This window comes from Mus musculus, chromosome 5, assembly GCF_000001635.26.
Source record: "Mus musculus strain C57BL/6J chromosome 5, GRCm38.p6 C57BL/6J".
Classification (NCBI taxonomy): domain Eukaryota; kingdom Metazoa; phylum Chordata; class Mammalia; order Rodentia; family Muridae; genus Mus; species Mus musculus.
In genome coordinates this window covers 124,724,564-124,736,763 of record NC_000071.6, presented here as the reverse complement: position 1 = coordinate 124,736,763, position 12,200 = coordinate 124,724,564, and the positions used below count along the sequence as shown (strand labels likewise).

General features: G+C 48.5%; 1 protein-coding gene across 1 annotated transcript in view; it reads right to left on the bottom strand.

The window, feature by feature from the left end:
* Dnah10 (dynein, axonemal, heavy chain 10) overlaps positions 1 to 11,679 on the bottom strand; it is a 109,224-nt gene extending 97,545 nt beyond the window's left edge. The window contains exons 1-7 of the mRNA NM_019536.1: positions 11,384 to 11,679; positions 9,856 to 9,936; positions 7,601 to 7,701; positions 6,604 to 6,712; positions 5,258 to 5,373; positions 4,248 to 4,470; positions 2,160 to 2,317 (exon numbers count right to left, since the gene is read on the bottom strand). Coding sequence (NP_062409.1) covers positions 2,160 to 2,317; positions 4,248 to 4,470; positions 5,258 to 5,373; positions 6,604 to 6,712; positions 7,601 to 7,701; positions 9,856 to 9,936; positions 11,384 to 11,600 — 1,005 coding nt within the window. The 5' untranslated portion in view covers positions 11,601 to 11,679. The remainder of the gene's footprint in view (positions 1 to 2,159; positions 2,318 to 4,247; positions 4,471 to 5,257; positions 5,374 to 6,603; positions 6,713 to 7,600; positions 7,702 to 9,855; positions 9,937 to 11,383) is intronic.
* Positions 11,680 to 12,200: the final 521 nt, after the last annotated feature.

The following is a 12,200-nucleotide window of genomic DNA, read 5'->3' as shown; positions in this document are numbered from 1 at the left end:
TCCCCAGTGCCGCTGTCCCAACTGCTCCACATAGCGGGGAGTCAGTAGAGCGCTTCCAAGCGGACTCCTCCTCGTCCTGCATGGTTCAATCAGAATGGACCTCAGGACCCTACTGGGAATGCAAGACAGCACCCTGCCTTTCCTGGCGCACCCACAGTGCCAGAAACTGTCACTACAAAGGATAAAGCCCCACAGAAGAAACTCAGAAAGTGTGCCAGTATATTGCACAGGTGTATATGTATATGTATATGTATATGTATATGTATATGTATATGTATATGTATATGTATATGTATATGTATATGTATATGTATATGTATATGTATATGTATATATACATACACATATATGTGTGTGTGAGCTCGTGTATAAACACAAGTGTGTGCGCATGTATTCTTGTGAGTGTGTATATATGTATATGTGTGCATATACATGAGTATGTGTCTACTTTGTGAGAATGTATGTGATTATGTGCGTGTTACAGGTGTGTGTATGTGTGCTCATGTATACACATGAACATGTATGTGTGTTCGTGACAGAAAAAAGAGAGCATGTGTTTGTGATCATGTGTGCATTGAACATGTATATGTGTGTATGCATGTAAGTGTGTGCACATGAGTGTGTGTGCTTGTGTCAGGAAAAGTGTGTGTGCGTGCATGCACATGCTCATGTAGACTAGAGTTCAAACTTGGGTGTCATTCAGCAGGAACTATCTTGTTTCAATTTTTCTTTTAACTTTTTTGTTTTGAAACCAGGTCTTACCGGGTAGCCCTGGTTGACCTGGAACTCACTATGTAGACCGGTGTCTTGGGGCATCTACTGCTGGGATAAGACACCACAGACCAAATCAGCTCGAGGAAGAAAGGGTTATGTCAGTTTACGGTTCCCCAGCAAGTCCAACCTGGAGAAAAGTGGGGCAGGACCTGAAGCAGAGGCCATGGAAGAATGTTGCTTACTGGCTTGCTCCTCATAGCTTGCTCAGCTTGCTTTCTCATATCTCCCAGGAGCACCTACCCAGGGGTGGCACCACCTACAATGAGCTGGGCCCTCCCCATCAATCATCAATCAAGAAGAGGTACCACAGGCTTGCCCACAGGCCAGTTTACTGGGGGCATTTTCTCAGTTGAGGTTCCCTCTTCCAAAACAACTCAAGCTTGTGCCAAGTTGATGGAAAAATGAGCCAGCACAGTTGGGATTGCTTTGAAGTCACAAAGATAGCTTGCCTCTATCTCCAGAATGCTGGGACTGAAAGCCTGGACCACCAAGTCCTCACACAACTTGCTTTCTTATTTCAAACAGTTGACTTGGGTTCCTAGGGATGGCAGCCCAGCTGGCTCAGCCCATGGTGGTCTGAATAAGAATGGCTCCCATAGACTCTTGGGTTTGAATGTTTAGTCATCGGGGAGTGGCAGCGGTTAAGAAAGATTAGGGTCCGGGTGGCGGTGGTGGCGCACGCCTTTAATCCCAGCACTTGGGAAGCAGAGGCAGGTGGATTTCTGAGTTCGAGGCCAGCCTGGTCTACAGAGTGAGTTCCAGGACAGCCAGGGCTACACAGAGAAACCCTGTCTTGAAAAACAAAAACAAAACAAAAAAAGAAAAGAAAAGAAAAAGAAAGAAAGATTAGGAAGTGTAGCCCTGTTGGTATGCTGTGGAGGTGGGGGGTGGGGGGTGGGGGGTGGGGGGGTGGGGGTGGGAGTGGGGGTGGGGTGGGCTTTGAGTTTTCAAAAACCTAAGCCATTCTCAGTATCTCAAGAGCTCTCTCTCTCTCTCTCTCTCTCTCTCTCTCTCTCTCTGCTTGCCCGGCAGGATATAGCTCTCTCTGCTGCTTCTCTAGCACCACTCCTGCCTGCTGCCCTGTTTCTACCAGGCTAATCAACTAAACCCCTCAAACTGTAAGCAAGCCTCCAGTTAAAGGCTTTCTTTTACAAGTTGCCTTGGTCTTGGTGTCTCTTCACAGCAATAGGGCAGGGACTAAGACAGGATAAGCTCTGTCACTCCAGACAGCGATCTGAGAGCACCTGAACAAAGGCAATGTTCCGACGTCCTCACCCACAGCATCTTTTAGGGAAGTCTCCAACAGGAAGAAAAAGAGACCTGTTCCTTGGGGTGCTGGGTGTGACCTGCGCCAGGCTCCTTCCAAGCCCCTCTGCACAGAATACCTGGGGCTTCTTCTTCATCTGGGAATCCAGCGCATATGAAATCTGGCCCAGCCAGTGGATCACGCACTGCTCCAAATTCTCCACCAGTTCTGGATTGGACACCAGCTCTGACATGTCTCCCTCCACACTGATGCTGGGCATCTCCAGTTTGATCTCACCTGGTGGAGGGCATCACGTTAGAGCCTAGCTTAGGAAAAACCTGTAACGTTCCCGTTCATCAGCCAGCTCTACCCTCCCGCATCATCGGGTCGTTAGCCTGTCTCCTCGGCCATCTCTGGCTCGAGTTCTTTCACAGGCATGTGATCGGATGATGGTCTGAGACCGGACTTCAGCGCTATTTAAGAGATCCTCAGAGACTGGGGAGGTTGCCCAGTGGTTAGGGCCACTCTCTGTTCTTCCAGAGAACCAGAGGTATCAGCACTGTAACTCAGCTCTAGAGTATCTGACGCCCTCTTCTGGCCTCCACTGGTACCTGCTCTCACGCGCACTCTCCTGCCGCTGCCACCACACAAATACACAAAGTAAAATACATCTTTGGAGAGGGGGAAAATAACTGGTGTAAATGAAGATAAGTCGGGTTATCCAAATCAAGATAATGTAAAGGAAAAAAATATTTAAGTCCTGATTCTTTGTGCCAGAGGCTGGAGTGAATATGTCCATTCGACAAGAGCAGAAGGCCCTGGGGAAATAAATGGAGTTAAAACATCTCAGAACTAAACAGAGCAACGAGCAAGGAAAGGTCCAGCTGCAGTGCTCTTCAGGCACATAAAACACAGAAACTAGGGGGATGCCTCCATGGCTAAAGTGCTTGCTGCACAAGCATAAGGATATGAGTTCAAATCCCCACAACTCCTATGCAAGCCAAGAGCAGTGGTTCATGTCTGTCACCCCAAAGTGGAGACAAGTGGATTCCCTGGGGTTCGATGACCAGCCAGCCTAACCCAGTTGGAAAGCGAGAGACCTCATCTCCAAAAAAGACAGAGAATGTCACCTAGGGAGCAACACCTTACCAGGACCTGCACACACAGGTGCACCTCCACCCTCACCCACGAAGAGGTAAGAAAAGATGTGGTTCTTGTCACCACAGGGACTTCATTGCTTTGCTTCTAAACAATTCCCTGGCCGGGCTTGGTGGTGCACGCCTTTAATCCCAGCACTCGGAGGCAGAGGCAGGTGGATTTCTGAGTTCGAGGCCAGCCTGGTCTACAAAGTGAGTTCCAGGACAGCCAGGGCTATACAGAGAAACCCTGTCTCAAAAAAAACAAAAAACAGAAACAAAAAAAACCCAAACAAACAAAAAAACAATTCCATTTCCAGTGAGCATATAAACAAGAATTCTCGGGGCTTGAGATGTGGTCCAGCAGGTAGGGCGTGGCACGGGGTTCAACCCCCAGCATTGGATAAACAGAGCACAGAGCATGGGAGCACACGGGTGTGACCTTAGCCCTTGGGAAGTAGAGGCAGGAGGATCAGAAATTGAAAGTCACCCTCCGCTCTTTGACACAGATCTGGGCTACAAGACACCCAGTCTCAAAAAAAAAGGGGGGTGGGGTGGGGTGGGGGTTGTCTAGAGATATGAAATGGCTCAGTGGTTTAGAGCACTGGGTGCTTTTCCAGAGGACCGTGGTTAGACTCCCAGCACCCATGTGATTCACAACAGCCTGTCACTCCGGTTCAGTTCCAGGAGATCCAGCACCCTCTTCTAGCTGCTGCAGGTACTGAATGCATACATACATGCAAACCCCCAAACACATTTAAAATGATACGTTAAAAAGATCATAAACTGTTAGGAATTGGTAGCACATGCCTTTCATCCCAGCACTTGGGAGGCATAGGGAGGTAGAACTAGAAGTTCAAAGCCAGCCTGGCCTACAGATCGAGCTCTAAGACAGCAAGACAGCCAGGGCTACACAAAGAGACCCTGTCTCAGAAACAAACAGACAAACAAACAAACAAACAAACACCAAACAAAAATCACAAAGTGGAACAAAATCAATAAGGGTTCTGAATTTTGGCATTGTCTTCTTAGGGTGAGTTATTAGTTCTTTGAGCACGGCTTGGGGGAGGGGCGGGGCGGGCAGAACAGACCTTCAAGCTGCTGTATAGTCCTTTGAATGTTGTTCTCAAATTTCTGCAGATTCATTAAGAACTCATCGCGGATCAGTTGGACGCTGTGGTACTCCATCGGCTCCCCCGGGATGACCACCGACTCTGCCAGGTCATAAACAGAAAACTCCTGGTTCTCTCCAGACAGTGTCCCCTGGCCTGACTCCGATTTGTGCTGGTTGAAGGACAGTGCGGGCATGAAAACCTGCAAAGGCACAATGTGTTACAGCTAACCTGCTCAGGGTCTCCAGCTGTCTGTTACACTGATGGATGTGCAAGTCGGTGCCAGGCCTATAGCTCCAGCCTTCAGGAGGCTGAGGCAGGAGGACTGCAGTTTGAGGCAGCCTGGGCTGGCTATTGAGACAAGAAGGATTTTTTTTTTTAGATTTATTTATTATTATATGTAAGTACACTGTAGCTGTCTTCAGATACACCAGAAGAGGGAGTCAGATCTCCTTACGGATGGTTGTGAGCCACCATGTGGTTGCTGGGATTTGAACTCTAGACCTTCGGAAGAGCAGTCGGGTGCTCTTACCCACTGAGCCATCTCACCAGCCCAAGAAGGATTTTTGATACAACAGAGGTTGCAGGTGATGTCTGGATCTACTTATGTGACATGTGACCGCTTAGAAAGAATTGTGTTTCACTCTGAGGATATTTTATAACAAATGGCTTGATTGGCTTAAGCAAGCAGCGGCTCTGCTCTCAGATGTTGAGAGACTAAAAGATGTCACCCAGAGGCCTGGTGTGGCAGGAGCCGACCTGTGATCCCAGCACTTGACAGGCAGGTGCTGTACCACTACCCATGAGTTCAAAGCCAGACTGGTCTACAAAGGGAATTCCAGGCCAGCCAGGGCTATGAAGACCCTGTCTCAAAATCAACCTATCTTAAATGAATAGGCACACAGACAGAGCTAGTGGACTCTCCAGCCCTTCTTTGGAAGCAGCCACTGTCTGGGAGATGCCAGGGTCTCTGTGGGCTCCGCGGTTACCTGGCAGATGACGTCCTTTAGGAGCTGGAGCACCTGAGAGTTGATGACCCCATACTCCATGGTCTCTGGCATGATTTCCATTGCTTCCTTCATGTCTGTGGCTTCTGGGATGGCGTCTAAACACAAACACACCCTAAGCATCCAGCCAGTGGGTGGCGGGGACATTTTTAGGCTAGTGTCCTGGGAGTCTCTTCTTCCCATCAGAGGCTCTGGTCACAAAGTCAGAAGCCAAGGTAGGCTGACCTGGATCCAAACAAGCCCTGGGCGAACGAGACTAAAATAGACTACGCTGAACTTTTGAGTTGTTGGAAGTTTTTAAAGACAGTGGGAGCTAAAAAGTTGCCCTGTTTTTCACATTACAGTATTAACACGGGGTCTCAGGGACAAGAAATTGATAGCTTTGATTTTATTTGCTTACTTAGTTATTGTTTTCTTCCTTTTTCTGTTTTTCTTTTATCTATCTATCTATCTATCTATCTATCTATCTATCTATCTATCTATCTATCTATCTATTTATGTAAGTACACTGTTGCTGTCTTCAGACACACCAGAAAAGAGGGCATCAGATCCCATTACACATGGTTGTGAGCCACCATGTGGTTGCTGGGAATTGAACTCGGGACCTCTGGAAGAACAGTCCGTGCTCTTAACCTCTGAGCCCTCTCTCTAGCACCTAAAGGTCATATTTTAAAAAGATGTATTTAGGGGGCTGAAGAGATGACTCGGCCAGTGCAGCACTTGCTGTTCTTGCAGCTTTGAGTTCAGTTCCTGGCACCTACATCAGAGGGTGACTCGCAACCATCTGCCACTCCAGTGCAAGGGGATCCCGTACCCCCTTCTGATGTTTGAGGGCATCAGGCATGCATGGGGTGCATGGGGTGCACAAAAACACTCATACACATAAAACAAAAAAAATACATCTTAAAATACGCATACAGCTTATCTCCAGGGCTGGAGAGATGGCTTGGTAGTCAAAGGATTGCCACACAGGCATGAAGACCAGGGATAGGAGCCCAGGTAAATGTCAGGTGGGTGTGGTGGCTCACTATAATTCTAGCCTTTGGAGGGAGAGAAAGGGAATTGATGCCCAGAGCAAGGTCGAGAGACTAGCCTACCAACCGGCTCTGTGTGGGTGGTGGTGGTGAACCCCTCCCGGCACTCGGTGGGTTCGAGGCTAGCCTGATCTACAGAATTCCAGGACAGTCAGGGCTCTATACCTATCTTGAACCCTGTCTCAAAACACCCCCAAATACCCACACAAAACAAACAAACAAACAGACAGACTGTACCCATGAATGCCCCCCTGCCCCCCCCCCCACACACACACACACAAAGCTTGAAGGTACCTTTTGAACTTCTGAGGAAAAAAACCACATTCTGTTGCAAAAACTCCTCGGGAAGAGAGGCGAGGTTCACACGCAGCTCCAGCTTGTTGATGATGCGTTTTACAATTTTCTGAAACAGACAGGACCCCATTGGGCCCGCAGGTGAGCGCTCGGTGGAATGTGGGCGTGCCTAATATGATTAAGGAGGCCGTGGCTATACAGTGGCCACAGAAGAGCTAATTCACACTCGGATCCCTGACCCTGAGCCTGCATCTTCTACTAACCAGGCTGGGCGGTGAAGATTGTGGTGTACTGAGCAGAGTTGACCGGGAGTGGGGTGGGGCCGGGAGGGGAGGGGCGGGGCAAGCCGGACGAGGCAGGTGGGGCGGGGCAGGACAGTGCGGCTCCTGGAAAGAAACTAGCTGCTTCTGGCAAGCTGGTTTGTTGTTTCAGGGTCTTCCGTGGGAATTTCGCTTATGTCTTTAGGGAGGAGGCTGCTTGTACAATTATTTCCTTTCGAAAGATTTATTTATTGGGGTCGGAGAGATGGCTCAGCTCTTCCGGAGGACCTGGGTGGAGTTTCCAGTACCTTCATAGTGGTTCACAACCATCTGCAACTTCAGTTCTAGGGTGTCTGCCCCTCACTTCTGGCCACGTGTGTGCCACTATATTGGGTCCCTCCTTTCTTTGTAAGCCATAATTCCTAATGGGACAGGGTTTTTTTTGTTTTTGTTTTTTGTTTTTTTGGGGTTTTCTTTTGGGTTTTTTTGTTTTGTTTTGTTTTTTTGTTTTTTTGTTTTTTTTGTTTTGTTTTGTTTTTTTTGTTTGTTTGTTTTTGGTCCCTGTGCATCCCTCAGCCAATCAAAATGAGTCTAAAGGTCCTCTGGGACATCTCAATACAGGATTCTGAAATCTCCACTCTAATGCACTGTGTCCCTCGCATGCTCTGTATCTGTTGCCCTGTCATAAGGGAGGTCCCCGAGCCACTCTTCCACGGAGGGCAGAGAGCAGGGCGCACCTTGCCATACAGTTTGCTGTAGGTCTCTACATCTGGCTCTTCGTCATCCATATCAAATAGAGAGGGGGTCATGGAGTCACTTCTCAGCTTTGAGAACTTGACTGCAAAACACAATGCATTGTGTGAGTTGAGATGGCCAGAAAGAAAGGTTTCCCAGCACCCAGATACCTTGTTCTGGCAACTCCTGACCTCTACATAGCCTTGGCCCGTCACATGCCATATGACATGTCCAAGGTCAGGAGTGCGGCAGTCACAGCAGGCCACACATCCAAAAAAAAAAAAAATCCTCCAGTATGATCAGAGGTTTATGTGTTGTTGGCTGTGGGCGCCTAGCAGGTAATATCTCTGACTCTTTTTCAACCTTACAAGATATTTATGAGTAAGAGACACAAGACTAGGGGTGTAATTCTGCAGTAGACACTTGTTTAGTGTGCACAAAGGCCCTGGGCTCCATCTCCAACTCAGCACAACAAACAGGGAGGTGAAGTGCTACAGACCTGTCACCCAGCCCTTCAGAGCTGGGGACAGGAGGATCATGAGTACAAAATCACCTTAGGCTACATAGAGTTCATATCTACGTACCCTGGGCTCATAGCCTGAGCTATGTGAGAGCCTATCTCAAAAATTATATATAGAGAGAAGCTGAAAAGATAGCTCAGATTTTAAGAGCATTTGCTGTTCTTCCATGGGGACCTGGGTTTGGTTTCCAGACCCCACATGGCAGCTAACAACTCTCTATAACTCCAGTTTCAGGTGTTCGGATGCCCTCTTCTTGCCTGTATGGGTACTGTAGGCAAAAGGCACACATATACACACGCAGGCAAACAAACGCTCGAACGCATAAAACAGAATGATCTTCTTAAGAAATAAAACTAAAAAACAACAAGAAGAAATCAAAATACTTTAGTCTGTCAAACCCACCAGGACCCAGGGAGGGCTGGAATCCTCCAGGGGTTCCAGGTTCAGCAATGAGAGCTTCAGCTGGCCAGGCAATTAACTGTACAGAAGGGTGGCTTTCTAGACTGGCTCCGTTCTGTACGGAAAGCACTGTATATACAGGGCAGCTTTGGGAGCAGTTCAATGGGGGACACTAAAACCTCTCTGCTGTCCCCCTCCCCAGAATATGGGACAATCACCTGTACTTTTGCATCCTGGAGTGTCAGGTGACCTCTGTCACAGATGCTAGCATGCTGGCTGGCAGGGGAAATGACAGTACCAATATGAATTGCGCACTAGTAACCTTCTGCCAAAAAGACACTCAGGGGTGTGTTCAGTGGCACTTGAAATAGTTAACACTGGCTTGGGTTGAGGTGCTGGATGGCACCATTGGTAAAGTGTTTACAATGTGAACGCGAGGACCCAGCATCCCGTAGAAAACCAGCTATGAAGTACGTGTGTGTAGTCTTGGCTTTGGAGAGGCTGTGGCAGGAGAACCACTGGGGCTCACTGGCCAGGCAGTCTAGTCTATCTTCTGTGCTCCAGGCCAGTAAGAGATCTTGGTTCAGAGAACAAGGTGGGCAGCTACAGAGGAATGCCACCCAAAGTCATGTGTGTATGTGAATATATGCAGTTGTCTATGCACATGTGTACAGCATACGCACCAGTGTGGGTGTATGTGTGTGCAAGTATGCACACATGCCAGTAAAGAAATGGTTAATGCTGAGTTTTTATGCTATGGGTTTTGTTCCTTTGCTTTTTACAGCAGAGTCTCATGTAGCTCAGGCTAGCCTCAAACTCACTATTGAGACCCTGTCTTTAGAAGAAGAAGAAGAAGAAGAAGAAGAAGAAGAAGAAGAAGAAGAAGAAGAAGAAGAAGAAGAAGAAGAAGAAGAAGAAGAAGAGAAAGAAAACCCTGTCTTTTGTTCCTGAATTTAACTGCCAAAACCCTCCCCCCACACACACACACACACTCACCCTGCCTCAATCTTTGTCTGGCTAAGAGAAGTGATAGCGTGAGCCCAGACAATCGTGGAAGAGCCCACATGACAGAAAGGAGAGACGGGACTGGTGTGCCCACCGGCCAAGGGGTGCCAGCAGCTGAAGAAGACAAGGAGTGGCCTTCCCTGAGAGCTTGCAGAGGGCATTGGATCTGGGCCCCCTGGATCTGTGAGATGATGTGTTTCTCTTGTTTTCTGCTGTCTCATTAAGGCTGGGTATAATGACAACCCAGGGACCCTTGTGCACAGATCCACCACCAACTCCACAGGCTCGCCCCGCCCCCTGCAGTGGCGGCTTCATTTCCTCCAGACACCCACCTGACATTTTTTCGGTGGCCTCTACTTTTTGATAGTCACTCTCCTCTTCCTCTCCCTCCTCATCAAAGACCAAGGGAATGTCTTCTTTCCGGAACCATAACAGGGAAGGTAACAGAAAAGAGAGTTATCCCCATATGAGAGGACCGCACCTTTGCTTTAAGGACAGCCAAAGTGTAGAGACATGCCCCATAGAGGACTCATAAATGTCACTGCAAAATCTTATGCTGGGTCCAGTAAGGAAGACTTGTGTCAATTCAGACAAGGGTGAAGGGCACTCCGTATTTCAGTTACAATTAGCCTGGAAGAAATACAACCAACCAGAGAGTATGAAAGAGACTCGGTACATCACACTGTGGTGTGTTCTGAGCACTGGGCACAGCCTAGAAACTTCCAGTAAGCCCAGCGTGGTGGTGCTGGTCTGTAATCCCTAGATTCAGGAGGTAGAGGCAGAAGGATCAGGAGTTCAAGGCTAACTGTCACTAATAACAAGTTCAAGATCAGTCTGGTTTGTCTCAGAGAACAAAATGAGGGCCAGAAACAACCCCCAGGGGCGGGGAGCTCTGAGGTGAGACCAAGACACTTACAGAGTGAAGGCACCTAGCCAGGTGGCTGAGTCAAAGAAGACACAGAAGGGAAGGGACAATTGCCTGCTGCTAGTCAGAATCTCTGGTGATTATGAGAACTTAGGGTCTTAATGCATTTTTTTTTGGTCTTATTTTGTTTGTTTTTTAAATGTATATAGAATACCCTTAGTATATCCTGGAATCTGTGCTTTTTAAAAAAAAAAAGATTTATTTATTTAATATATGTAAGTACACTGTCACTGTCTTCAGACACACCAGAAGAGGGCATCAGATCTCATTGCAGATGGTTGTGAGCCACCATGTGGTTGTTGGGATTTGAACTCAGGACCTCTGGAAGAGCAGTCAGTGCTCTTAACCGCTGAGCCATCTCTTCAGCTCGAATCTGTATTTTTATTTGGTGATAATGAATGGGCCTAACTCAGAGGCCCGGGATAATGTGTTCAGGCTCAAAGTTCTACCTGGGGGAGAAAAATGAAGGCTGGGAAGGTTAGATTCCTGTGAGGCTGAGGCAAGAGGATTGAGAATTTGAGGGTACTTTGGGTTACACAATAAATTCCAGGCCAGCCTGGGCTACGAGACCCGGTTTCACAATATAATAATGAAAAGAAACAGAAATAAGCTATAGCAGAGCAGAGTGTGTCATAACACTACGTCTCTTTCTCTCTGGCCTCCTTCCTCTCCCCTCCCTGCCCTTCTGGCTTGCTCACTATGGAGTTTAGGTGCGCCTCACTCAAACTTGCTATGGTCCTTAGGTGACCCTCCCGCTGCCTGAAGCATCTTACAGGATCCAAAATTCCGTGTCCCGGGAGGTGTGCAACCCTGCACTGTTGAGAGCTTGAGAGCGAGGATGGGCAGCGCCCCTCAGAGCACAGATGAGAACTGAAGATGAGAACATGGTCCTGGGCAAATAGCAGGGCTAAGAGCCAGCCTCTGCTCACGCTCACCTGGCTCCTCCACCTCCACCTCCTCAGGCACCAGTATGCGGTAGAAGAACAGCGCAGAGGCGTTGTCCTCGTCACTCAAGTGGTTGAGGAAGTGCAAGATGCAGTCCTCCGCCTCGCTGTCATCACGGCTCAGCATCTCCTCGAATAGCATAGGGTTGGTGAGGTTGAAGGCAGTGTATACGCGGTCGCGCATCCACAGGACCCGCAGGTCGTCCATGGCGCAGACCTGAGCAGCGCAGGGCGCAGAACAGACTGGGCAGGGAGCCGGGCGGGCGTCCGTGGCAACGGCGACCCTAGCAACGGGGACCTGGGCAACGGCGCCAGCGCGGGGCTGAGGGCCCTAGTCTGCTGTCAGGAAAGCTAAGGTACAAGAGAATTGGTAACTGAGACAAGGGCTTTGTGGCAGAGCCAGGCAGGACTAGAAGCAGGAAACAGGTTAGCTTTTGAAACGGGTTAGCTTCTGTAAGTAAACTTGACACCAACCTACACTTAGCAGGGAAGAAGGAATCTCAACTGAGACATTACACTACCATCAGATTGGCCTATGGACCCTTTTCTTGATTCCTGATTAATGTAGGAGGGCCCGGCCCACTGAGGGTGATGACACCCCTCACAGGTGGGCCTTAGTTGGCAGCCGAGCAAGCCAGGGCAAACAAATCAACACTGTTTCTCCAAGTCTCCGCTTCAGTTCCTGCTGTGTGCTTCTCCCCTTAATGATGGAGTGTAACCTAGGATAAAATAAACTCTTCCCTCCCAAGTTGGTTTTGGATGGTGTTTTACCATAGCAACAGAAGCAAACCAGGTCAGGCAGGCAAGA